General features: G+C 46.6%; 2 protein-coding genes across 3 annotated transcripts; both read right to left on the bottom strand.

The window, feature by feature from the left end:
* Positions 1–122: 122 nt before the first annotated feature.
* rbm39a (RNA binding motif protein 39a) lies at positions 123–12,128 on the bottom strand. 2 transcript variants are annotated; one of them, XM_004558958.5, is made up of 15 exons: positions 11,922–12,128; positions 11,321–11,387; positions 8,572–8,621; positions 7,756–7,938; positions 6,425–6,478; positions 6,226–6,343; positions 5,228–5,380; positions 4,085–4,234; positions 3,935–4,000; positions 3,595–3,799; positions 3,426–3,512; positions 1,134–1,245; positions 945–1,050; positions 650–728; positions 123–565 (listed from the first exon to the last, which is right to left on the bottom strand). In XM_004558958.5, exons 2-15 carry the CDS (start codon positions 11,369–11,371, stop codon positions 462–464), a joined length of 1,518 nt encoding a protein of 505 aa, XP_004559015.3. In that variant the 5' UTR covers positions 11,372–11,387; positions 11,922–12,128; the 3' UTR covers positions 123–461. The 2 variants fall into 2 exon arrangements, with proteins under 2 accessions (XP_004559015.3, XP_012776711.3); XM_012921257.3 differs by lacking the exons at positions 11,321–11,387; positions 11,922–12,128 and adding an exon at positions 9,725–9,768.
* A 529-nt stretch (positions 12,129–12,657) lies between these two features.
* tsen2 (TSEN2 tRNA splicing endonuclease subunit) lies at positions 12,658–22,413 on the bottom strand. Its single transcript, XM_024800309.2, has 12 exons — positions 22,102–22,413; positions 20,231–20,297; positions 20,101–20,140; positions 19,750–20,010; positions 19,312–19,420; positions 19,144–19,218; positions 18,341–18,391; positions 18,107–18,251; positions 14,954–14,990; positions 14,681–14,792; positions 14,508–14,597; positions 12,658–13,086 (listed from the first exon to the last, which is right to left on the bottom strand). Exons 1-12 carry the CDS (start codon positions 22,264–22,266, stop codon positions 13,027–13,029), a joined length of 1,212 nt encoding a protein of 403 aa, XP_024656077.2. The 5' UTR covers positions 22,267–22,413; the 3' UTR covers positions 12,658–13,026.
* Positions 22,414–25,282: the final 2,869 nt, after the last annotated feature.

Below are 25,282 nucleotides of genomic sequence, written 5' to 3'. Positions count from 1 at the left end.
CAGACCATCATCACTGACACACTGTAATCTGAATACTGTGACCTGCTCCTGAATGACCTGCTCTGCTCACAGCCAATCAGATCGGGCGTGTGCCCGTCAGAATCAGACGCCACAGCTCAGAGTGACAGAAAATAAAATTTAATCAACAATTTTTACAAAATGAAACTCGTTTACAAAAACATTTAAACTGCAAACCAATCATGTCATCAGGCCACACCCTCGCAGCTCACAGAGCTCAATCACTGGACGATACTTGGGGGCGTGGCCGCACAGAGACTCTACAACAGGAAGAAACGGTGGCGTGGGGAACCAGCCAATCGAGACCGGGCAACATGTTTGTATCAAACAAACGGCTGCCGACCTCTGACCTCGGGAACCACACTGAGCATGTGTGACGACCAGCAGGACAGGGCTGGGCTCTGAATTACAGTGTCCAATCAGAGGGCAGCATTGACAACGAGTCACCGGCGTGGGGGTGGGGCCAGCAGCTGCGTCGCAGTGACAGACTCCGGGAACAGGTTGTGGTAGGTGGGCAGGGGCACGTACGCCGCGGTGATCATTTTACCTGGAAGGACAGGTAAGAGTGTGTCAGAGGTGCTCTCTGATTGGCTGACCAACGACACACAGGTCATGTGACGTGGAATCTTACCAGCAAAGAATCTCCCGTGCAGGGCATTGACAGCAGCCATGGCGGCTGGGATCGAAGGACACTTGACATAGACGTTTCCCTGGAAACAGCAGAGGTCAAAGGTCATCGCAGTGAAAGTAAACAAAACCAAAAGTGAAAGAAACAAAAGTCAGACTTTAGGAACAAACGAAGGTCAGAGTCAGGAAAATAAAAGCTTTGCCCCAACAAACTTCACTCTCTCCACCGCGGCCGCAGCAAGGAGCTCACGACTACCGGCTGAGTCGATAAGGTCAGAGGTAAGAGGTCAGGTTCTTACCTCAGTGGAGTTTTTGTCAACGTAAATGTGAACAATGCCGCCATGTTTGTTACACTCCTCTATGACGTCATGCTGGATGTCCAGCTCCCACCCAGGAGCCTCCTCACTGAAACACACACACACACAGGTCAGGTGAGGCCTACAGGTCCTCCTCCTCACCTGTGGACACACGTGGGCCGAGGTATTTACCTGCTGGGGTTAAACATGTTGGACAGCTGGAAGCAGTGCGTCGCCAGCGGCTGAGACGGGAGGTTCAGAGCAGGAGAGTTCATGTTCATGTTGAGAGTCGGGTTCATGGCCGCTGAAAGAATCCGACACTTCACATCAGTGAACAGGAACCAACCAGCAGCCAACAGGTGTGACACGAGTTTCTCGTGTTGCTCCAAATCACGTCAGTCATCTCAAGGAGCTTTAGATGTAAATAATACAGACAAACCCCAATAATCATACGAGACCCTATGAGCATGTTACTATGAGGAAGGAAACTCCAGGCACGTTTTTAGCATCTACGTGGATGTTAAAATCACCCACAATAATTATTTTATCTGAAATCAACTAAATCAGATAAAAGTCTGAGAAATCAGACAAACTCTGTGTAAGGCCCAGGTGGACGATAGATGATAACAAGTCAGACTGGTTTCTGAGTTTCACAGCTGGGGTGGACGAGGCTAAGCATCAGGCTTTCAAATGAATTAAAAGTCTGTCTGGGTCTTTCATTAATTAATAGGCTGGTGTGAAAGATTGCTGCCACACCTCCCCCTCGGCCTGTGCTTCGAGGTTTCTGGTAGTTAGAATGACTCGGGGGTGTTGATTCATTTAAACTAACATAATCATCCTGCTGCAACCAGGTTTCTGTGAGGCAGAGTAAATCGATTTGTTGATCAATTATTAAGTCATGTAATAGGGATGACCAATCACATATTACGTATCAGTCCCATACTGACCTAAATTACTGGATTGGATATTGGAAAGAAACAAAAAATGTAATCCGATCCATTAAATATCACAAAAGCACCTCACAAAACTTGCGACATGGCGTAACTCAGCTCATAACCTCAGCACGTCGGAGCAGTGTGCCTCACGTGATAGAGCGGCTGTGGCGTGCGAGACCTGTTGGCGCTCTGGTTGAGTATTTGTAGCCTCGCTACCAAACCGGCATTTCATCTCCGAGGAAGTTATCCCAGAGAAGTAAAGCAAGTGTGTAAGTTCATCTCTGAATGTTTGTAAAGCATTCCCACGTTAAGCTTAACAACCGATATATGGAGCGACTGCCTCTCCTGCTGCTACTTCAATGTGAAACTGATCAATGATCAGCTGATCGGCTTTTCTCTCTTGTTTGTTTTTGGCCCACTTTGCACCAGAAAGAGGAAACCAGCGGCTGAACAACAGCAGCACGTTTAAGCTTGATCAGCTGTTGTTAGAATTTATTTAATATTACTTTCTACACCAGGATCTTTTTCTACAGCTGACGGCTGGTAACTGTGCAGGGTTTAGCCAGGGGGGCCGATAGGGCATGAACAGGGAAAAGGGGGCACAAAGACAAACTTTTCTTTCTTATTCTCATTTAAAATGTCGAGCTTTTAATAAATAATTATCTGAATCTTACAACCAGTTTGAATCTGATGTAAAATGTATAGAAGTCCATTACTGTATATATAATATACCCCAGTAAGCTGTAGTACTTTTTCCTTTGGGAACCGTCTGTGCAACAAGGAAGATGTTGAATCTATTTAATTACTGTAGAAAAATAATTGATTTCTGTGCATTTTTTTTAACATGTGCATTAAATTAAGGTTGATTACGTCGATTAAGCATCACGAGGTGGGGGGTGGTTCCCTATTTTTTTTTTGCTCAGAGTGTGCAAGCCTGTTGGTTAGGTTGCTTAATATTTCCACTAAGTAAAACACCAGAATAGGGAGGATGCTGCAGGTTTACGTTTGTTAGATTGATCAGTTTTGCTGATCTGTGACATATTTTGGCTGCAGTGTATTTCTTGCATACAGGTTTAACAGAATAGCTTTAGTTTAGTTTTTTAAACTTGAGTATGAACTTATACAAAATGCAGCAAGATATAAAAAAAAAAAACTGTTTTATTGATTTAAAAAACAAAACAAAAAAAACACACTATATCGGATTCATATCGGTATCGGCAGATATCCAAATTTATGACGTCGGTATCGGACATAAAAAAGTGGTATTGTGCCATCTCTATCGCGTACTAACAGAGACTTGGAGGAGAGAGACCTAATATTTAATAATCCACATTTCACTGTTTTACTCTTTGGAGCTGACAGTCTCTATGGAGATGGGGTTTCAGGGGGGTTTGGGAGAGAGGTGTGTCAGACTGCAGCTCTGCTTCCTGTCCTGACTCTGTCACATTTTGGGGGGTTTAATAAATTTGGCCAGATTTCTGGAAATGAGAGCTGCTCATCTCCAAAGTGGGATGGATGCCGTCTCTCCTAAAGCCCACGTTGTCGTTACCTGTCACTGCAGCCATGGCTCCGATGGCAATAGCCCCACTCATCTGCAGAGCCTGCTGAGCAGCAGGAGGGATCTGCAGACCAGTACCTGCACACGCACACACAGAAGTCAGAGGTCACACAAACAGTCGAGGTTACAGGTGTGATTTCAGGTGTGACCTCAGGCTCACCCTCAGCCAGGCGGGCCATGAGCTGCAGCCTCCCGGTGGTTCCCAGGTCGATGCCGGTGTGTTCCAGCTCATCGCTGTCAAGGAGGGACGACGCCATGGAGATGTCGGTCCGCTCGGTCACGTGACCCACTTTCATGGGTCTCCCAGCTAACTCGAAGCCATTCAGCTGCTCCAGAGCGTTCTTGGCGCACTCTGCATCTGCAAACTGACATCAGAGCACATCGTGTGACGCCCGACACGTCATAACGGGCTCACCTGAATGTGACCAGGTGACCCACAGGTTCACCAATCAGAGGTTGGTGGTTCTGCTCACAGTCTCTGTCACTGGAATCAAACTCACGGTGATGAAGCCGTATCCTTTGGAGCGCTCCGTCTCGCTGTCCATCATCAACTGGATGCTCTCAATCTGAGACACACACACGGCATCAGAGGGTCACCTGAGAACAGCTGAGAGTGTGTGTGTGTGTGAGTGTGTGTGTGTTCGTCTCACCCGTCCAAATGGCTCAAAGATCCCTCGCAGCATCTCCTCGGTGATGTTGAAGTGCAGCGAGCCGACGTACAGCCTCATCGGTCCAGATGTCCCTTTTTGCAGATTGTTGGCTGCAGCAGCAGCAGCAGCAGCAGCTCGGTTCTTCTCTGCCTGAAGACACACACACACACACACACACACACACACACACACACACTAAACTTCGAACATTTAGAATACTTTGATGTACCTGAACTTGAGCCTGTCTGTGTGTGTGTTCCTGTCTAGCTATCTTTGTGAGGACCAAAATCTGCATTCTACTATACTTGTGAGAACCAACAGTCTTGTGAGGACACACTCACGGTCCTCACAAGTTTGAAGACATTTTTGAGGCTCAAAATGTGGTTTTAGTGTCAGGGTTACAATTAGGTTTAGGGAATTGTGGCTTAGTTGTACTTGTTTTAAGCTTAGGTGCACGGTCCTAGCGGCCGACTGGACCCTTACTCTCCCTTCAATGTCCCAGTGTGGTTTATATGTTCCTCCTTTGTTTGCCTCCTGCGTCCTGCTGTGTCAGCCTTAGCCATCTGATCCTACAGTCTTAATATGTGAGCAATATAAGGGGAATACAGAGCTTTTGGTCCCCATTTTCTAATAATGCAACCAGTAGGGAAACAGTCTGAAATACTTAATATGTAACAAAACAATAAAAAAGGTCTTATCTCCAACAGGTGAGCCGATCCTCCCTCACCTCTATGGGGGGAATCTCACCCTCACTGAATTCAAGTTTTTATTACATTTTTTTGTTTTATTTGTGTGTTAGTAAACACAGCACTCACACTACATTAGTTTTGGTTGAACTCTTTATTCACACATCAATGTCAGTACTTTCTTAAGCGAGGGAAGATCAGCTCACCTGTCAGTGTCAGAATTAGCCACCAATCCTGGCTACTTTTATTCTATAAAAAAAAACTATAAAAACCAATAAAATTATAAAAATTATTAATAAATAATAAAAGAACAGACCTGTCCCATCCCCCTTTACACCAAATTGCATTAAAACACTTTTTTTTAAAAAACCTTTTGCACAGGGTCAGGGGCTGGGAAAGCATTATGTCAATGAAGGTCCTCACTGAGATAGTTAAACGGGGTTGTGTGTGTGTGTACCTGTGAGGCCTGTACAATGATGGGAACTCCCAGCAGCCTTTGTCCCGTCAGCCCAATGGCCAGAGGAACTGAACTTGCCTCCACGAACTCTATGTAGGCGATGCCCTTTGACCTGCGGGAGTTCCTGTCTGAGATCATCCTGACGTCCCGAACCTAAACACAGGAGCAACATTAGTTGCCATAGGAACCAACCAGCCGATCCACCGGAGTAATCAGAGTAAAGCCAGTGCAGAGGTAGGGATCGCCGGGACGTTCCCCTGACGGGACCGGCCGCGCCGCGGTTCACATTTCATTAGTATCCATCGTCTGTCTAACATACATATGCATTATGTTTACTGTGTAACCATTCTGCATATGGAGCTCACGCGTCACACACTCAGCCTGTCCCAGAGCGCCGTGTCCTTCCACCGAGGAGCTGACAGCGATCAAGTAAAAAGCTCACACAGCAGAAACATAACTATGGATTCGATGGTGTTCACAGCGTACGTGTGAACTATCACGTATCATAACAGGAAGTGATATCACTTCCCTAAGGTTTAAACCCCTCCAAGGCCTATTACAGTTCTGATTTTTCCAAGTAGAGTAGATTTGAAAACCCTTTCCACGCCGATGGTGGAACGAGTGGGCGGGCTTGAGGGTCCGACTGCTCGCAGATACGATCGGCCGAGGCTCGAGCGCACGGCGGCGACATTCTGTCTCCACCGTTTTCTGTGACCAAACACAAACGTACACTCTGTAGCGTGAACGAGTAAAATAGAAGCAATGAATCAAAAATCACGACAAGAAGAACTCCACCAACCAGAGAAAAGAGAAGTGAAGGAGCGCCCGCGGTGAGCCACGAAAGCATTGAAGGTTTAAACCCCACCAATCAGACGACGCCTGTGGTCAGCACGCGGCGGAAGTGGGAAGAAGAAACTACCCGTGACTTGCAGTCACCCCTACACGCTGAGGAGGCGCTGCAGCAGGCCCACGATAGAAACAGGAAGTTGGCGTCTCACCTTCCCCACCGCAGAGAAAAACTCCTCCAAGTCTCGGGGGCGGATGCGGGCGGCGAGCTGCATGCAGAACACCGTGCGGGCGTCTCGCTCCTCGGGCGTCAGGTTATCGATGGGCTGCCTGCAGAAAGAACGCCATCAACACCAGTTATTGATCCCGTGAGACAGGCACAGACTCCTCCCCTCAGACCCACGCTCTCACCTGATTGGACTCTTCTCCTTCCTGACGGGACTCTTACTCCTCGACCGCCGCCGGCTGAAACATGCACACAGGGTTCTACTGCAGATTCTACTGTTCTACTGAACACTTCCTCTACAGTTTTCAAGTTAAAAGCCTTCCTCTGTGTTAGAGCTGCCACAAACGATTATTTTGATCGTCGACTAGTCACCGATTATTTTTGCGATTAGTCGACTAATCAGATCATCATCCATTGGACGTAAAACTACAGCTTATTGCACCAGCAGCATCTGCTCTTATATAACTATCATTAGCTTACAGCTTTAAGTGTTTAAGGTCTGTGCTAACTAAAAATAAAGACAAGATGATAGTTTATTAAAGTTTAATGAAATTTGCAGATTGTTTCGGTGAAGTTTAATAAACTCCTTGCTATCTAAAATATAACAGGACACCGGAGTAAATTCTGGAGCATCTCACACTTCTGATAATCAGCTGTCTGCTTGACGTTTATTCAGCTGTGTAAAAACTATAACTTTAATCTCAGCCAAACTGATTTACTCAGGAACAAATAAAATACTAAAAAAAGCCAAACAATAACATTTTTAAGTTATCTAAGTGAAAGACGGCGGTGGGTTTGAAAACGATCTGCCGGGAGTCCGGTGTTCTCACGGCGCTAGTGACCTAGCTCCGGCTAGCTATCGAGCTAGTGGGTAACAGACGTCTCCGAAAACGTCGGAGCGCTTTTGAAAATATGTGGTGTCCTGATAAACTGAGCAGATATTTGAGGTTTACACAGCTACATTCTCGCCTGAAAATATGTGAAACGTTTATTTTGTGACCCAGAAAGAATAATAAGAGTAATATTAAAACTAACTAGCTGCCGCCATTGTTGGAAACTGAGCTGGGCCGCGCTATGAATTCTGGGATAGGTTGGGCCACGAAGGACACACCCGACTCATCCTTCAAATCTGCTGAAATGAAGGGCGCATTTGTTGGAGTCTTCGAATTTGGACTATCTTCGTCGTGTCGCTGTAACGTAATCGGCCTACAAATGCGGGCACAGGAGGATGCGGTTCCTGAATTTGGACACAGCTTCTTCTTCTTCTTCGGGGTTTAACGGCAGCTGGCATCCTTGTACATGCAGTGCTGCCATCTTCTGTTTCAGTCCGTTATTACACTCTTAAATCCTGCTACTTATTCCTGCGTCTTCTGGGATTTTACAAAGCTTCAAACGACGCGTCGACTATTAAATTAGTCGTCGACGATCTAAATAGTCGACTAATCGTGGCAGCCCTACTCTGTGTGTTAGCTTTTAATGTAAAAAAAAAAAAAAAAACCACCAGGAAGCAACTTACTGCTTGTGGTGGTCTCTGTAGCGCCCACCGCGCTCTCTGCTGCGGCGGTGCTCTCTGCTGCGGCTACGACTCCTCCGCCTGTCTCGGCTGCGGCTACGTTTGCGCTCCCGACTCCGGCTCCTCTTCCTGTCTCGACTCCGGCTGCGCTTCCTGTCGCAGCTGCGACTGCGGCTGCGTTTCTTCCTGCGAGACACACGGCAGCCAATCAGAACACGTCCCGACGGTCACGCTTTCAGTCTGAGATGGTTTGCACACGTGCAGAGGAGAGCGGATATATTGGATGACAAACGATGAAGACGGTACGACGGCGTGTCAAGGCCACGTCAAGACAACGTGGAGATGTGCTGGTGTTTCAGGACAAACTGCCTCCAGGGTCGTGAGGTCATACTTCTGTTTTAGTAACAAGGAAGTGATTTCGCGTATAGCGCACAGACGCGGCGCGGTGATCGGCGTCAGGACGCTGAAGAGAAGGTGCAGATGCACGGTTACCAATGGTTACAGCCTGGCGCAGTAAATGGGATGGATGTTGCATCACAATAAGAGCTGATGAGTTTGTCTCGCTCATCTTTGTGTAGCCTACAGCGGCCGTCTTGAAACAATAGTCATCTCCACATTTCGCCTTTTTTCTCAAAATGATCAATTTTGTTCTTGACGTGGCGCCAACACGCCGTCCTAAGATGGAGCTGCCAAGCAGGAGGAAGAGAAGAAGAGGAGGTGAAGGAGGATATGCAGAGGACTGATGTGACAGAGGAGGATGCTGGGATAGGAGGAGAAGGAGGCAGATGATTGGCTGTGGATGTGCAGGCAGGTGAATACCTCTTGGAGCGCTCGTCCTGTCCGTTGGGGCTCGAGATTTTGGCGTCCTCCTAAGCGGGGTCGACAGAGAACAGCATGAGGTGGTGTCAGGGAGTGTAGGGGGTGGGGGGGACAGGAGAAAATATAAACAGTTTAATGAGCGTCATTCAAACAGGAGGGGGAGGGGCTGTGTGTGTGTGTGTGTGTGTGTGTCAGACACACACACTCCAAAGTCCAGCTGCTCTTCAGGTGTGTGAAACTCCTGTGACGCCCTGAAGCAGACAGGAGGATTACAGCCTTGTTTCCACTCGCACCTTCTCTACTCGCTCGGGTTTTAGGGTTTTCCAGGAACTGCAAGTACCTGGTACCAAAAAAGTACCTGGTACTGTACTCTTTTAATACCTACTTGGCCGGGGATCCAGGAGAGCAGATCCAAAACTGTGATGTCATCAGACTGCATGCCAGCAATTGGCCAGTGAGCGGCATCACTCGATGAGTCACAAGAGCGTCTCCCACACAAAAATCAAACGCGCCATATTTTTAAACCAGACAACGCTGCACAAACCATCCCGCCGTGCAGCGGCGAGGACGCCATCCTCCGCTGTTACGTTGATCGTGTCACATACGAATGACACTACGAGACTTTCGGCCACGTTTCTATAGCAACACGTCGAGGCGCTACTTGTAATGGAAAACAACAGAAAACGAGCTGAGTGGAGCAGGTAGTAGTGGAAAAGAGGCATTAGTCACTCAGAGCCAAGAACCAGAACCAGAGCTTAGGACACGCCCTCACCTGGACTACATAAATAATATCTGATTAAACTGAATAGCTGCACACCTGTGTGAAGTCACACCTGTGTTGTGCAAGGTCACACTGTGCACTTCCTGCAGAGCTGCTGCTCTAAATCGCGGTGCTTCCCTCTGGCAGAGAGCAACGTTGCTGCTCACCTGCACACAGGTAGGCCCCACCCACCCCCACGTCCTGACCACCCCCACGCTAAGCTAAGCTAACTCTTCGACTTCATCTCCCAGAATCCTCTGCACTACCTCACCAGTGGAGGGGGTCGGGATGAGGGGGTCGGACCAGAAGCAGGTGACAGTTTAACCAAGGGAACTACAGTCATGTTACCATGGGCACCAGAGTACAGCAATGCATGATGGGGACTTTTACTACCTTCTGAGTGAGACAGATCACAGTGGCTTTCAGGGGAGCAGAGGTGAGAAATCGTTAGGCAAGTCTACAAAGAGAGATAGATGTGCGTTTAATTATGTGAAGGACGCGTCATCATCAACATCATCATCAGGGTCAGCCGCGCTCTGCTGCTCACAGCGCCACAGCGGATTTCAGGCAGTGTTTGGTCACATGATCACGTATCAGCTGAACCAGCAGCCAGCAGGCGGGCTGTGCTTCGTCTTCATATTCATCATCATTTATAAACAACGGTGAATGTTAAGCAAATGAAACCCAGCGTTAAAAAACGGTGACATTTTATTGGTCGACGCAAAAATGTATGAACACGGAGGAAAATCACAAACGTAACGGCTCGACCGTGACATGAGTGAAGATCAGAGAGGAGACAGGGGGAGGGGCTTAGCGGCCAGAGGTTTTCCATGTTGAAAGGTTTTTCCTTGCCACTGTCACCACATGTGTGCACACGGGGGGGGGGGGCGCGTCTCTGTGCCACTGTCCTTACCTTACAGCACCTGTATACGACTGCTGGTGTTCTACAAATAAAGTGGAATTGAACTGAGCTGAGGTTTTTCATGTTGAGGAAAATATCTGAAGGGCGAGGGAGGGCGAGGGAGGGCGCTGCAGGCCCGCTAACCAAAATAATCCAGTGTGAGCTCAGGTTCAAGTGTTTGTCTCTGAAAACAGCGAGGCAGATACACGAGAGGAGGCTGAAGGAGAATCAGTCTGCTTTGGATTTAACAAATAACTCTTGTGACAGAAACCAGTGAGCACTGTACAAAGGTCTGAGGGTCTGAGGATTAGGACTCAGGTGGAGCTCGGGATTCATCTACAGGAGAGCTGCATCATTACAAACTGAAGTCTGTGTGAACAGGTGACCTGGACGATGTGCAGAAGTACAGGAACGCCATTTACCGTCTGATCACGAGCCGTCCCACTTACCATGTTACTGTACGAGCCGCCCACGCACTCATCCGATTTCCATCTACTCTATTAAACAAGGCGGGACTCTTTCACTGTTAGTCTGAGCAGTTTGCAGTAAACTCTGTCTCACAGACTTTTTCTTTTGGGCATTTTTAAACGGGCTGTTCCTATTTCTATGACCTCCATAAAACATCAGGGTCACAACACGTTGTGGCGAAGTAAGATGCACATTTTGTAGTCCATTGTCTGCACGTCTGCAGTTTTAACATGGCAGACATCCGGCGCCACGCTGTTAATGAGAGAAGAGCGTGAGGTCATTTCAGTTCTCTGTGCACGGCTCCTCTCTTTTCCTAAGTCCTCAACACGGAAAAGTGAAAGTGGTTAGGAATAGGAGATGGGATGGACTTTTGGAACGCAGCCCTGGTGTCAGTCTAGATCCCTGTGGAAGGTCCAGAGAGGAAGTGATGTCAAAGAGCCTTAACGCTGCCAGTAGGTGAAGGAGGAGTTACAAATGAACTTTGAGCTGACATAGTTTTGTTCATTTTCCAGCTCGCTGCGCGACCAATTACTCTGCAGAACTCTGCAGGTGAGCAGCAGTGGGTGGAGCAGCAGAGTTCGGCTGACAGTCTCATGAGCAAAGGACAAACAGACTCTCACCTTCTTGTATGGCGCCTCCAGCATCGCCTCGATGTCCAGGTCATCTGCCATCTTTCTACCTGCGCACCTACACATGCACACGCCGAGATAAAGAGTTTAATCACCTGTCACAGCTGTCCAATAGGTACAAGTTAAATCCATTACCAGCTTATCAGTATCAGTTACCATGGTGACCAAACAGGTAAACAAAAATACCTGGCGACACATGTGTCTGACGTCACTGTTACGCCTGTCAGAATCTACTTAAAGTGTAGAAAACATCATCTGATGACGGGATCAGCAGGTAAACGTTACACCTGGACTCCCGGAGGCTCAGCGTAGCATGACTCAGACAGGTGAACAGCACATGTCTGTGAGCCTAACGTTAGCCTCTCAGGTGAACACGCGCTCAGTGACCCCCCCCCCAGGCCGGAAAACCACCATCGGTGAGTCCGGTGTTTGCGCGGGCTCGGCCGGGAGGCTCCAGGTGAGTGTCACCTGAGTCCTCCACAGCAAGCAGCAAGCTCAGCATGCTAACAGGAGCGGGCCTTCCGCCGTTTCTCCGTGCTAGCGGGCTCCGAGTCGGGCTGAAGCCCGGCGGACAGGCCAGTACCGGGCTTACCTGGATGCAGAGTGGCTCGGCGGGTGTCAGCGAGCAAAACGTGTCTGTGTCCGGGTAACGGAGCCTCTCCGGTGCTCGTCCGGGGGACGCTTCTCTTAGCTATAATGGCGAACGACGGGAGGGCTAGTGTTCTCGCGAGATCTGGATACAGCGAGATCAAAACAAAACAGCCGCGGAGTTACAGAAACTAAAAACTGTGAGACAAACTGAAGCAGTTTGACTTTGACCACGTTAATAAACAGCCAATCAGAGGGCGACACCTTTCGCTCGGGACACGCCTCCCTGAATCTGCCGTTCACAAACACCGCAGCCAAGAATACAAAATACTAAAGTACTATAAAAATGTCTTTATTATTTCCATCCGTTTCTAGGCTACCCAATCCAAAAATATGACGACGTCAGCTCCCTTTCAACAGTATCCACACGTGGAAGAGCTGCAACAATCTCTCATGATCACAAAACATGTGAATGGAAATAAAAGGATGAATACCAAAAGAAAAGATTCAAATGAGCTCCATGATGGAGCCGCAGAGCAGAGGGAACCTGCTTTCATCATCATCACGATGAAGACTTAAAGACACTCAGTCACACCTGTTCTCACGTGAGTTCTCGAAGAGGTTCTACGTCCTTTGATCTGCACGGTCAGAACATAAAACCCTTCAAACAAACCATCGCTGTGTGGAAATGATGAGTGTGCTGTGGTGCAGTGATACAGAAGTCACAACAAACAGGCAGATTCAGGTGTGTTCACCTTTATTAGAAACAGAAAAGTCACCTGCAACGCACAGGTATGGCAGCATTTCATCAAAGCATGTAAAAACTCAGAGTGTGAACTTCATTCAAACACAGGCATTCAGGTCCAATCATGTACCTGAAGGCCTGGGGTCAAAGGTCAGTGAATGACCGTTCCTTGACACCTTTCAGCTGATCACCACCTGTCATGGAGCTGGACAGGTGAGGGTGAGAGGCTGGCAGAGAGCTCACATTTCTTCTTTCTTCAGTCATTAAAGTCTTTTAACGGAAAACACAGATTCTATTCGACGCCTCATGACCTTTTATGTGACATCACCATTTCATGACCTCATAAGCGTCTCACGCCAGCCAATTAGATGTCATCCTGCTCCGCTCGCTCTCTAGAGGAAACCCACCTGCTGACGATCACTTCCTGTGGAGACAAAACTACATCACTAAAGTGTTTCACCAGCAGGCAACCCTAAACCCCGCCCCCATTACTAGCAACTTGGTCATTGAGGCGGAGCTTCTATTCATCGAGTCACATGAGTCCTCATCAGCTCTCCTCGGCTGATTGGCTGCTCTGCTCTGGTCTCACTCTTTATTTGCAGATGGCTAACGTGGCTAACGGGTAATTGCTCTTAGTTAAGTAGCTCATGCTAACATGTTAACATCCCTGATAACAGGTTGATACGGCAGTGTTGCTGAAACAGGAGCTTTACTGAACCCTGACACTCCTCCTGAAGTGTTGATCAGTGTGATGGACGCTAATGACCTCAGCTGTTACTGAGGGGTGGAGCTGCATGAAGTTGACCTAAAAACCGAAATGTTGGGATGGAAGCAGCTCCTAACCCTGGGTTTCAGCTCCATGGCAACCACTGCTTCTACATCCATGTTCTACGGCTCATCGGGCTCTCAGGTTCAGAGGCAGCGTCTCAAAGGTCACGTGGGTCCTTCCACACTGGCTCCAGGACTATCTCGGGGTGTGATTCAGGGTCTCGTCCTGGTGGGACACGGTCAGAACAACAGGGAGAACGACCAAGCTGCTGCATGGAATGGACCATGTAGGATCTGATGACATCAGTGTCTGAACGGTGCACATCTTGAATCTTCACAGGCCTGAAGTTTAGGAAGAGCAGAGGCTTCACTTAAAGTGTCAGAGCACTGATATGTGGTCGGAGGTTTCATATTGTCCAATGAGGAATATCTGACCTGAAGGACATCAGCATCAACAATCCCAGGAAGTTGATTCTATTCATCTGGATGTACCGTTTTCGGTGGGAGGAGCTAACACTGGGTTCATGATCAGTTGATTTATAATGCACAGACTAACAGTCACAAAGCGAGACAGGTGCAGAAGCCGGGTATGAGTTTGGTGCCCGTTCATAGGGTCGGGGAGCTGCAGTCAGCTGAGCCTGAAGAAGTCACCTGATAATGACGGTTCTCCCACTGACTACATCCAGGTGAACAGAATCAACATTTTGGGATTTCCTCCCCTGAATGATTGAACATCAAGACACGACAGGGAGTTTGAACATTTTGTCTTCTCCTCGTCTAAAATAAGGCACGGTCATTCCAGCTCCATGTTATCCTGCTTAGAGGAGCTCCATGAGTGGTTCACGCATCTGCCTAAAGAGTGAAAGATGCCAGTTCGATGCCTTTAGAGTCAGTCATGAAAAAATGTCCCAAATGAAACACGCTGTCGCCACGGCGCCCCCCGCTGCTGTGTGCAGAAGGCATCAGCTCTGCATGAGTCACAGATCAAAATAATCCTTCTTTATCTGATCCTGTTTTAGCTGTTGGGAGCTGTTTTAGCCCCCCCTATTATCGATAGTTTCAGTTCTGGTTTCTTACCTGGACCTTCAGCTTTCTCAGACACACAGGTGAGTCCAGCTCAGCCTCTGATAGGTCGGCTGGATAGATGATGTAGCACAGCATCAGCTCCTATAAGACAAACACAGGCGGTTCTCTGAGGAAACCAAGAGCAGAGAGTTCGGTCCACGCGGGATCGCTCTGATGGCGTGTACCTTCGACACGTTGGCGGTAATCCTGCTGAGAGCTGCCAGAGAACGCCACGAAAACGGGCGCAACGGTGAGGCCTTGAATGCATCGTCAGCCCGTTCTATTACCACAGAGTAGCTACAGGAAGAGGATGGAGACAAAGTTATGGACCCTAAGAATAATCAGAGAGGTCAAAGGTCACGAGTTTAAAACAGAAAATATGTGAAATACTTTGAAAACAAAGATGCTTCCCTAAGATACGCCCTCCATAGAATCACCGCTGTGTGTGTGTTTGCTACCTGGCGTGGTAGAAAGGTGGTCCTTTCCTGTACAACACTGAAAACAAACACAGCATGATCAGATATCACACCTGGGGTTCGTTCTTCGTACCTTGCTAAGTAAGTTAGCTGGATTAGATTGTTGACGATTTCGCGTGATCCTGGATCGTTCGGTTCCCCGAAGCTCATCCGGGACTTGCTGTCATAGCAACAGATCCGTAAGCGTAAACCTGCTCGGGAGCAGGTTTACTTTATGTAAACAGGATTAGATCGCGGCCACGCAGGTATGTCCACTTCATTTATACGAAAGCAACAGCGATATTCCATCACTGTTTTACCATAAATAAATAACATCAATGTAACTAAAGATAATGCAGCACCTGATCCATTTATTGATTTCACACAGATACATACAGGTCATTTCCTAAAAAAGGGAAATGTACTATTAACATTCTATTACATGTATGTGATTATTACAGATGTAATTCATATTTCAGAGTAGTAATTGCAAATTACTTCGTGTAATCAAGATGAGAGACCACGGCTATAAAAGCGAAGGTGGATTTGGGAAGTCTGTCGCAGCCATGTCCTGTCCGTATACGCGACCAACCCATTGCGGAAGGTGCAAGATTGATAAGGAGAGTCCTCAGAATTCAGCGTATATTGCGGGATAGACAGGATCCTTTAGCTCAGCGCGACAGTGTGCTCATAGAGAGATATCGATTTTCCCGTGAGGGTATTATTCACTTAACCAACTTGTTGACGAGGGGGTGCAGGACCACCACCTGTCTTTTTTTGCTCTGCCCTTTTCTTGGTTGCTGTTATAAACAAACAGATTATTTCAGGGTCTCTTTCCAAGAGACTAAAAGCAATATAAGTGATAAATATTACCATTCTGTAGAATATTCTTATATTTCACTTTTACTTGTTCCCATGTTCTAGTGGGTCCTGTTGTGGCTCTAATGTGAAAGAGGATATAATGTAATATAATAAATTTACCCTACCGCCTACTGGTGTTGGCCAGAGGGGCCGATGGCGCGATATGGCAGCCTGGCTTCTGTCAGTCTGCCCCAGGGCAGCTGTGGCTACAACTGTAGCTGCCTCCACCAGTGTGTGAATGTGAGAGTGACTGAATAGTGGCATTGTAAAGCGCTTTGGGTGCCTTGAAAAGCGCTATATAAATCCAATCCATCATTATTATTATTATTATTATTATTATTATTATTATTAAATTACTTACGAGTTTAATTTGTCAGCAACTTTCTGCCAGCCCTCGCTCCTTGCTTTTGCAGCCTTTGCAGTGTTCCCTTGCGTTTTAATTAAACTCTGAAACTCCTGAAATCCCTCACTCAAGAGTTCTTGCTCTGCTGCCGAAAAATACTGAGCGCGCTCCATCGACATTTTCGCCGACCAATCAAAGGGTTGCCGATCAATGTTTCTACTATCGATGCGTAGCCCCTGTTAAGCCACCCAGTGATCTCACATTACTTCATCCAGCTATACTAATCGTCAACAACAGGTGTGTTCGGAGCACCGGAATAGCGAGCTCAAAGTTAGCGCGATGATTTGATCTTGGATGTGTCATTTGATCTTGGATGTAGTAAGCAAGGTACGAAGAACGGACCCCTGGCCAGTCATATTTTAGACTCCGCCCATGAGTTTAGGCTCCATCTCTGGGGTTCATTCACGTTTTCTGACTAATAGCAAGTAGAGCAGGGCGATATGGCCAAAAATATTTATCACGATATATATTTGAAAATTTGCGATAACGATATAACTGACGATATAATTGATGTGAGACAAAATACAACTCCACAACTTTACTAGCGCAAAAAAAACAACATCCATTTATTTTCACTTAAACAAGCAGCTGTTTTTATGCATTAAAGCTTTATAAAAATGTAACAGTGCAAATGCAAATTCCTTGCTGAAAGTTTGACCAAAAGGCATTTCCAGTAGAAATGGGCTGACATATCCTGAGCATAACCATGTATAATATCCACTGAAGTTAAAAAGAGGTGCTTTGCAACATTAAACTGCAGTGAGCCAAATAAAAAAGTCAAATACATATTTTTCGGACCATAAGGTGCACGGGATTATAAGGCACATTAAGCGAAACAAAGCAGTCAGATAAATCAAACTTTATTAAACTCATTCTTCTTGCTTCCTCCACTTCTGTACCATTGATTCATTAATGCTGTATTCTATCACAGCGGCTCTGTTCCCATGTTGTTGCAGTATATTAATGACTAACCTCGTATTGTGGATGGATTATCTCAGTTGTTCTCCTGACTGAAGTTTGGTCCGTTTACAGCATCCTGCCATGTGATTGCATTTGTCCCTAACCATCAGGAACCCTCACGTTAACTTTTATAAGTGGAAAAGTGTTAGTGTTATGCTAACATAGCTGTGTCGCTAGCGGTCACGTAGCACATCATTATATAGCAGCTAGCCCAACTTCAGTAACCCTACAAACATCACTGCTGTTTAGTTTCCTGTCTTCATTTATGTTGGAAGTGATAGCAGAGCTGTACGTTTGAATGTTTCAGAAATCTCTCAGTCAGAACATGCTATATCATGCTTAGGTGGAAACTAGCGAGCTAACTTCCTGCTAACTTCTAACTCCGCTGAATTTAATAAATCCTGTTTTCATGGATGCCTGGATGTTAAACTTGATAGTTACACCTGGTAAAGCAGCAACGCTGATCATTTTATTACAGATGAAAGAATTTAGACAGTTTTTAACTCTCAGTGATGCTGCAGTGTTCGTTTGACTTTGGGACCTGAAAGGATGGAGTTTAGGACCCAGATCATTCCCAGATTTACGAGCACCTTAGTTCAACAAATACCGCTTGCATGTTCTACAAAAAAAAAAAAAAAAGTGCTTTGGTGGGTATCTGATGGACAAACACCAAACCAGTTCCACATCACTGAAGTGGCACCATTTTTACAAACCAATTCTGGTTCATCGGTTTTATTCAAAGATCTGCCGTGCTTTTTCGGCCATGTGCGTATGAAAACAAAGGCACTGCGCATGCACGTTTTACCCAAATTCTATCGCGATATTTCATTTTCTTATTGTTGCCTAACATTATACCGGTATTACCATGAACGGTATGATATCGCCCAGCCCTAATAGCAACCCCTACCCAAGTGTTTGTGTGTTTGTCTTACTGAGGTCTACGCCATACTTGGCTCCGCCCCCTCCTTTAGGGACCCACCCCTTGCTGCGGAAGTGATGATAGACTGCATAGGAGCTGATGAAATCAGGACGCAGGGACCGAAACGTCCTCCACAGCTGCACGATGGACAGGGGTTCCTGACCAATCAGAGGTTAGTAGAGCAATAAGGTCAGAGTGGGAGGAGCTTTGAGTGAAACACATGAGGCGGAGAGAGAGAGACAGTTACCTGCTGCTGGTAGACGGACAGGCAGCCCAGACTGTAGACCAGGAAGAAGGCCTGAGGGCGACACAGACAAAGAAGCTGAACCTGTTGTGACCCCAACAGCAGCTCTGAACACCTCACTGACATCTCAGCTTGTTCAGGTGAAGCAGGAGCTCACTGCTGTCAAACCTGACGGAGTTGAGGATTGTTGGTAATGTAGGACCTGCTGTGTGTCTGACACCCCTGGAAGTAACTGTGAAACCTGCTCAGTGCAGCTGAAAGCCTGAAACCACACAACCTTCAGACAACCATCACCATTATCTACCTGTGGGAGTGGATGATGCTGTCATCGTGGAGGTGTCTAAATTCTTTCATCTGTAATAAAATCATCAGTGTTGCTGCTTTACCAGGTGTAACAATGAAGTTTAACATCCAGGCATCCATGAAAACAGAATTTATGAAGTTTAGCAGAGTTAGAAGTTAGCAGGAAGTTAGCTCGCTAGCTTCCACCTAAACATGATATAGCATGTTCTGACAGAGATTCAAACGTACAGCTCTGCTGTCACTTCAGACATAAATGAAGACAGAAAGCTAAGCAGCAGTTTGTAGGGTTACTGAAGTTGGACTAGCTGGTATATGATGATGTGCTACGTGGTGGCTAGCGACACAGCTATGTTAGCATGACATAAAAACAAGAAGAAAAACAATATCTGAACACCTGAACCTGAAGTTCTACTTAAACAGCTGTTTGCTCAACTGGAAATCTCCCCCCCCCCCCCACACACACACACGTCAAACACGACTACATGAGAAAAACGATGCATTACCTCCTCCAGACTGAGCTGCAGGTACTCGGAGAGAAAGAACGGTGTCCGCCTCACCTCCCTGACCCCGCCTCCAGTCTGCGCGTACATACACAGTGATCAGATGTTAACTCCAGCTTCCTGCGATCATTAAAACAAGGACTGTTTTTCTCCTCCACCATGAAGACCCACCTCACTGTCAGAGACCACCAGGAGGAAACCAGGACCAGGAACCAGAGGAGCAGGATCAGGATCCGAGTCAGGATCACAGTCCAAACTGGAGTCGGAGTCCTGTTCTGAGCTGGAGGTGTTCACAGAGAACTGGTTCACACAAACTGAACTGCATCATCTGAATAAACCTAGACCACCTGACTGTGCTGAGAGCCATAACACGAGGAGAAACCACATGGACCCGTTTATGAACTTTGGCCTGAATGCCATTGTCTGCCTGCACAGATGTTTAGAGTCAAATTACTGACGATAATCGGCCAAATTCAGCCGAAGAAGCAACGACATAGTGTTTTCGTTTTAGGTTTTATTTGTCCTCTCATGTTTGTCAGGTAAAGGAAGCAGAATCTAAAATTGACTGATTTTTAAATGGACCCTGGGTGCAGTGAAACAAAACACTACCTGCAGCTTCTCTTGGCCTCCGGCTCGACCTCTGACCCCCGTCTTGACCTCTTCATCTGGGGGCTGACTCCTCCTTCTTGCTCCGGCTCCTCCTTCCCCCTTTCACCGTTCTCCTCTGCCTCCCCCTCCCCTCCCATCTGGTTCCTCACATCCTCCATTTGTATTGGCTGAGAAAGCCTGAGCAGGGTTTGATGAACAGCCTCTTCATCCCATCCCTGAGCAGACAGAGCTGACCCCACCCACTTGAGCAGCTCCTCATACCTGTGAGGTAAGAGGTGACATCACTGTGTGAGCAAACGACAACAGGAAGTGGTGTGATTAAGAATATATACAGGAAGTGGTGTCACTAACCTGGCCTGTGAGACCACAGGTAGAAACACGCCTTCGTGTTCTGTAACAGAAACAGAGACCAGCTGACTCCAGAGAGCAGCTCTGATTGGAGGAGGCCGGAGATGATGTCATTGTGCAGGTGTAAACTCACGCTCCCATTGGTTGGAGATGTTGTGCTCCGGTCTGGATCTGGACAGAACCCCTTTACCAAAGTAACCCTGAAAAGAGCACAGGTGTTCAGCTGTCAGCACCTGGCTGCACTAAGGTGGATACAGGCAGAGCAGTGGGCGGGACTAAGCCTCTTTCCAATTTGATTGGCTGAGCTGTGAGCACACATGAATGATTGTCATCTCTAAAACCTGAGCCCTGTTTCAGTCCAGGGCGTCGCTGTGGAGGACTATAAATCCCTCAGAGTACACACTGATAATAAACTGGACTGGGTTTTAAACACCTCTGCTCTCTACAGGAAGGGCCAGAACCTCTGGGGTCCTTCAACATCTGTCTGACAATGCTCAGGATTTTCTATGAGCCTGTTGTGGTCAGCGCTATCCTATGTGCTGTTGCATGCTGGGACAGCAGGTTGAGGGTCGCAGACGCCAACAGACTGAATAAACTGATCACAAGACCAGTAATGCTGTGGGGACGGAGCTGGACTCCGTTAGGATGGTGTCTGAGAGGCAGATGTTGTCCAAGACAAAGACAATGCTGGACAATCTCTCCCACCCACTCCATGACGTGCTGGCCAATCACAGGAACACGCTCAGTGGGAGACTGAGATTACCCATAATGCACCACTGAATGACACAAGAAGTCATTCCTGCCTGTGGCCATCTCTGTGCAACTCCATCTAATACACACACATGGTGGAGTAGTTACAGTGTTTGTACGTCCTCCAGTGAAAACAACGTTTTACAGGTCAGAGTGAAAAATGTCAATCATGTATATTTAATCTCTGTAATAATCTGGATATTTATCATTCAGCTATTTGTTTAGTAGTGCTATTTCTTATTTTTTGTGACTTTGTAATATATTGTATTTAATTTATATATTTAATTTAGTTGAGTCTTTTATTGTTCTTACTCTTATTAATAAAGGATTCTGATTTAGTCATAAGTGCATCAATTCAATTTTATTTATCCAGCGCCAAATCACAACAACAGTCACCTCAAAGTGCTTTATATTGTACAGTAGATGTACAATAATACACACAGAGACAAACCCAGCAATCATATGACCCCCTATGAGCAGCACCTTGGCGACAGTGGGAAGGAAAAACTCCCTTTTAACAGGAAGAAACCTCCGGCAGCAAATTGCTGATGCACCTCACACACTGCACCTGCTGGTCAGGATGTGACGTCAAATTGTGCGCTCGACACCAGGACCAGTGACAAACCAACTCTATTTCAGAAAGACACAACTTGTGTCCCAGCGGCCGGTGCTCACTGGAATAATTAATTATACTGGGACCTGGAGTGGAAGAAAATTTGGACCTTACCATAGAAAACTCCTGTTAGCCAACACAGTAAAGAAAATTCCTTTTAAAATCAAATAAAAATCATTCATTGTTTTGACCCCACCAGAACTTTTCTTGTAGGATATAAAAAAGACTGATGCTAACTGTTCATTTTGTTTCCTGTCAGAAAGAAGAGATTCCTCACGTGTCTTTGTTTATGTTCTTTATCTCTCCTGGCACGATTTCTGTGCCTTTGTTGTTTCTATGATCTATTCTGACCGCTCTCTCTGTTATGGAAAATATTGTTTGGCTTTTTTGACCCTGGAAATAAAGCAAACGAAGTTTATTTGATTCATTTACTAATCTTACTGGCTAAACCTCGTATACATCAATCCAAATTTTCTAAGGCAAACAAGGCAATATGTGCTTGTTTGATATGTTGTTTCCGCCCCAGGTTGTGTCTAATGGTCACTACACGGACCCCGTGACCGTCTGTGCCCGTGTTCTCACGCGCGGCTGTTAACTCTGCAGAGATGGGAGGGGCTCAGGTGAGGTGGGTGTGGTCAGACCTGGTCGTGGATCTTCTGGCTGTGTTCCGGATCACAGACCAGCACGTGCTGATTGAGGAGCTCTGCCTGGAAGTGGCTCCTCTCGCGCGGGCTGAGCGGCAGCGGAGCCTCGAACTCCTCCGTGACCCGGAGGCGGCGCCGGGGAGCCCGGAAGTCCGTGTACATGCTGCCTGGGGTCGAACCGGGCCGGGACTGCGGGTTTGGCACTGCTAGTTGTTAGCCTCCGCGCGGTTTGTTTGGCTGTGGCTTCACCGAATCTCTGTCCGACAGGAACTGTCGGTCTCCTCCGTGTAGTTCCACCCCCAGTTCTTCTTCTTTGTGTTTAACGGCGGTTGGCAACCAACGCAAAGGAGCATTACCGCCTCCTACTGTTCCGGAGTATGGGTCGGACAGTGAGTTCACAAGCTGTATCAAAAAAAACAAAAAAACAACAACCCTACACTCTGTCATAAACACCTATAGCCTTCAGAAACCCCACCAGTTCCCTCACCTGTGCCCTACTACCCTCCAACACACTCTTCAGATTAAATTCCCCAATTCCCCGCTCCTTCAATCTATTTTGCAGAACTGACCTCTCCACATCATAGCCCTTGCACCACAGTATTACATGCTCTACTGTCTCCACCTCCTCCTGGCACACTCCACAAAGCCCCGTCTCATGTTCTCCTATCATCAGTAGTGTATTATTTAATGCACAATGTCCCAGTCTAAGCCTGGTAATGACCACCTCATCTCTCCTACTACCCCTATACAACCTACTCACTGCCACCTCCTTCTTAAGATGATACAATTGCCTGCCCGTACTCCCTGAATCCCACCGCTTCTGCCACTCCTGAACAACCTGCCTCCAAACAATACCTTTCGCTTCAGATCCACTGCTTGCAATTTCCATCTCAGTCCTATTTTTAGTCAACGCTCTTTTCGCCAACCTATCCACCTTTTCATTTCCACTGATCCCTACATGAGCTGGCACCCAAAGAAAGTGAATATTGCCACCACAACACCTTATTCTGCTGACAGTCTCCAGAATAGCATACAGCATGCCCTGCCTTGTCTTCGAACAAAACGATTGTAGACTTGAAAGAACAGCTGCCGAGTCAGAACATACTACCACCTGCCTGATTTTCGAACACTCTACCCATTTCAATGCTACCAAAATTGCTACCATTTCAACCGTGTACACTGCCAGTCCATCCGAAGTGCGTCTGTGTATTCCAATATTTTTTGACGGAACTGCTATTCCAAACCCTGTACTTCCAGTAACTGGACTTTTAGCACCATCCGTGAACACATGAATACACTCAGGGTATGCAGTCAACCTGTGAAAATGAAATGCTGAAACAAGATCGAATCTGCCTTTCAATGTTCTCTTCAGATCCAGCAAGTACCAGTCCACAGGAGGGGTCTCCAATAACCATGGGGGAACCACAGAGAACACTACTGCAGGACATATTTTAAGTTCATACACCTGACACTCCTTAGCCCACTGATTCCCCACCTTTCCAAAATGAGCCTTCTGACTTCTTCCATACTCCCAGCATTCCAAAAGTACCTCCTTTGTGGGATGTGCGTCACCATGACCACCAAGATGAACCCAGTAATTCACCGACACTTGCTTCCTCCTAAGATCTAGGGGCATTTCTCCCATCTCCACCTGTAGGGCACCGACTGGAGACATTTTAAAAGCTCCACAGCACACTCTAAGGGCTTCCGATTGCAGAACATCCAAACGTCTCAACACAGAAGGAGCTGCTGAACCATATGCCACACACCCATAATCAAAGACCGACCTAATTAATGCCTGGTAAAGTCTTTTCAAAGCAGAAGGGCTCGCTCCCCAACCCCTCCCAGCTACACACCTCATAACATTAATAACTTTTTTGCATTTGGTTTCAATCCGATCAATATGCTCCCGCCATGTCAGTCTCGAATCAAACACAACACCTAAGTACTTAAAAGAGCTCACTTTCCCAATTACCTTGTCATACAGTGTCAATGTCAAAGTCTCACTCACTTTTCTTTTGGTAAAGAACACACAGTTCTTCTTCTTCTTCTTCTTCTTCTTCTTCTTCTTTCCCCGTAACCGCCCCCTGCGGGCTCCTGTCATCCTTAATCTGACGAACACTTCCTGTCAGGCTAAAAACGGAAGCTGTCCTTCCGGTAATGAATCGATCCATCCACGCTGCCAGCACCACCTGTGTGGATGCACTCCATCCATCTGCCACTAAAAGCCTCTGAAACAGGGGCGGATCTACGAGGTGGCACCCTAAAATAATCTCTCGACCAGTGTTGGTCAAGTTACTTGAAAAAAGTAATCAGTAACTAATTACTGATTACTTCCCCAAAAAAGTAATCCCGTTACTTTACTACGGTGGCCCCTAGAGACAAAGCACGTACAAACTCCAAAACACTTGCAAACTCTAAAACACATGCAAATTCCAAAACACATGCAAACTCCAAAACACGTACAAACTCCAAAACACATGCAAAATCCAAAACACTTGCAAACTAAAAAACACATGCAAACTCCAAAACACGTACAAACTCCAAAACACATGCAAACTCCAAAACACGTACAAACTCCAAAACACTTGCAAAATCCAAAACACTTGCAAACTAAAAAACACATGCAAACTCCAAAACACGTACAAACTCCAAAACACTTGCAAAATCCAAAACACTTGCAAACTAAAAAACACATGCAAATTCCAAAACACGTACAAATTCCAAAACACTTGCAAAATCCAAAACACATGCAAACTCCAAAACACGTACAAACTCCAAAACACATGCAAAATCCAAAACACGTACAAATTCCAAAACACTTGCAAAATCCAAAACACGTACAAATTCCAAAACACGTACAAATTCCAAAACACTTGCAAAATCCAAAACACTTGCAAACTAAAAAACACATGCAAATTCCAAAACACGTACAAATTCCAAAACACTTGCAAAATCCAAAACACGTACAAATTCCAAAACACGTACAAATTCCAAAACACTTGCAAAATCCAAAACACTTGCAAACTCAAAAACACATGCAAATTCCAAAACACAACGGAAGTGCTCCAGGACGCTAGGGGCAGTGTTGAGCTTTTGTTACCTAGTAACTACACAAGCCAGGAAGTACCAATGACCGGATTTGGGGTTTGCAGCCTTAAAGGCCGCATTTTAAGGC

This window comes from Maylandia zebra, linkage group LG5 (assembly GCF_041146795.1).
Source record: "Maylandia zebra isolate NMK-2024a linkage group LG5, Mzebra_GT3a, whole genome shotgun sequence".
Classification (NCBI taxonomy): domain Eukaryota; kingdom Metazoa; phylum Chordata; class Actinopteri; order Cichliformes; family Cichlidae; genus Maylandia; species Maylandia zebra.
This window is presented reverse-complemented; position numbering and strand designations above follow the sequence as displayed.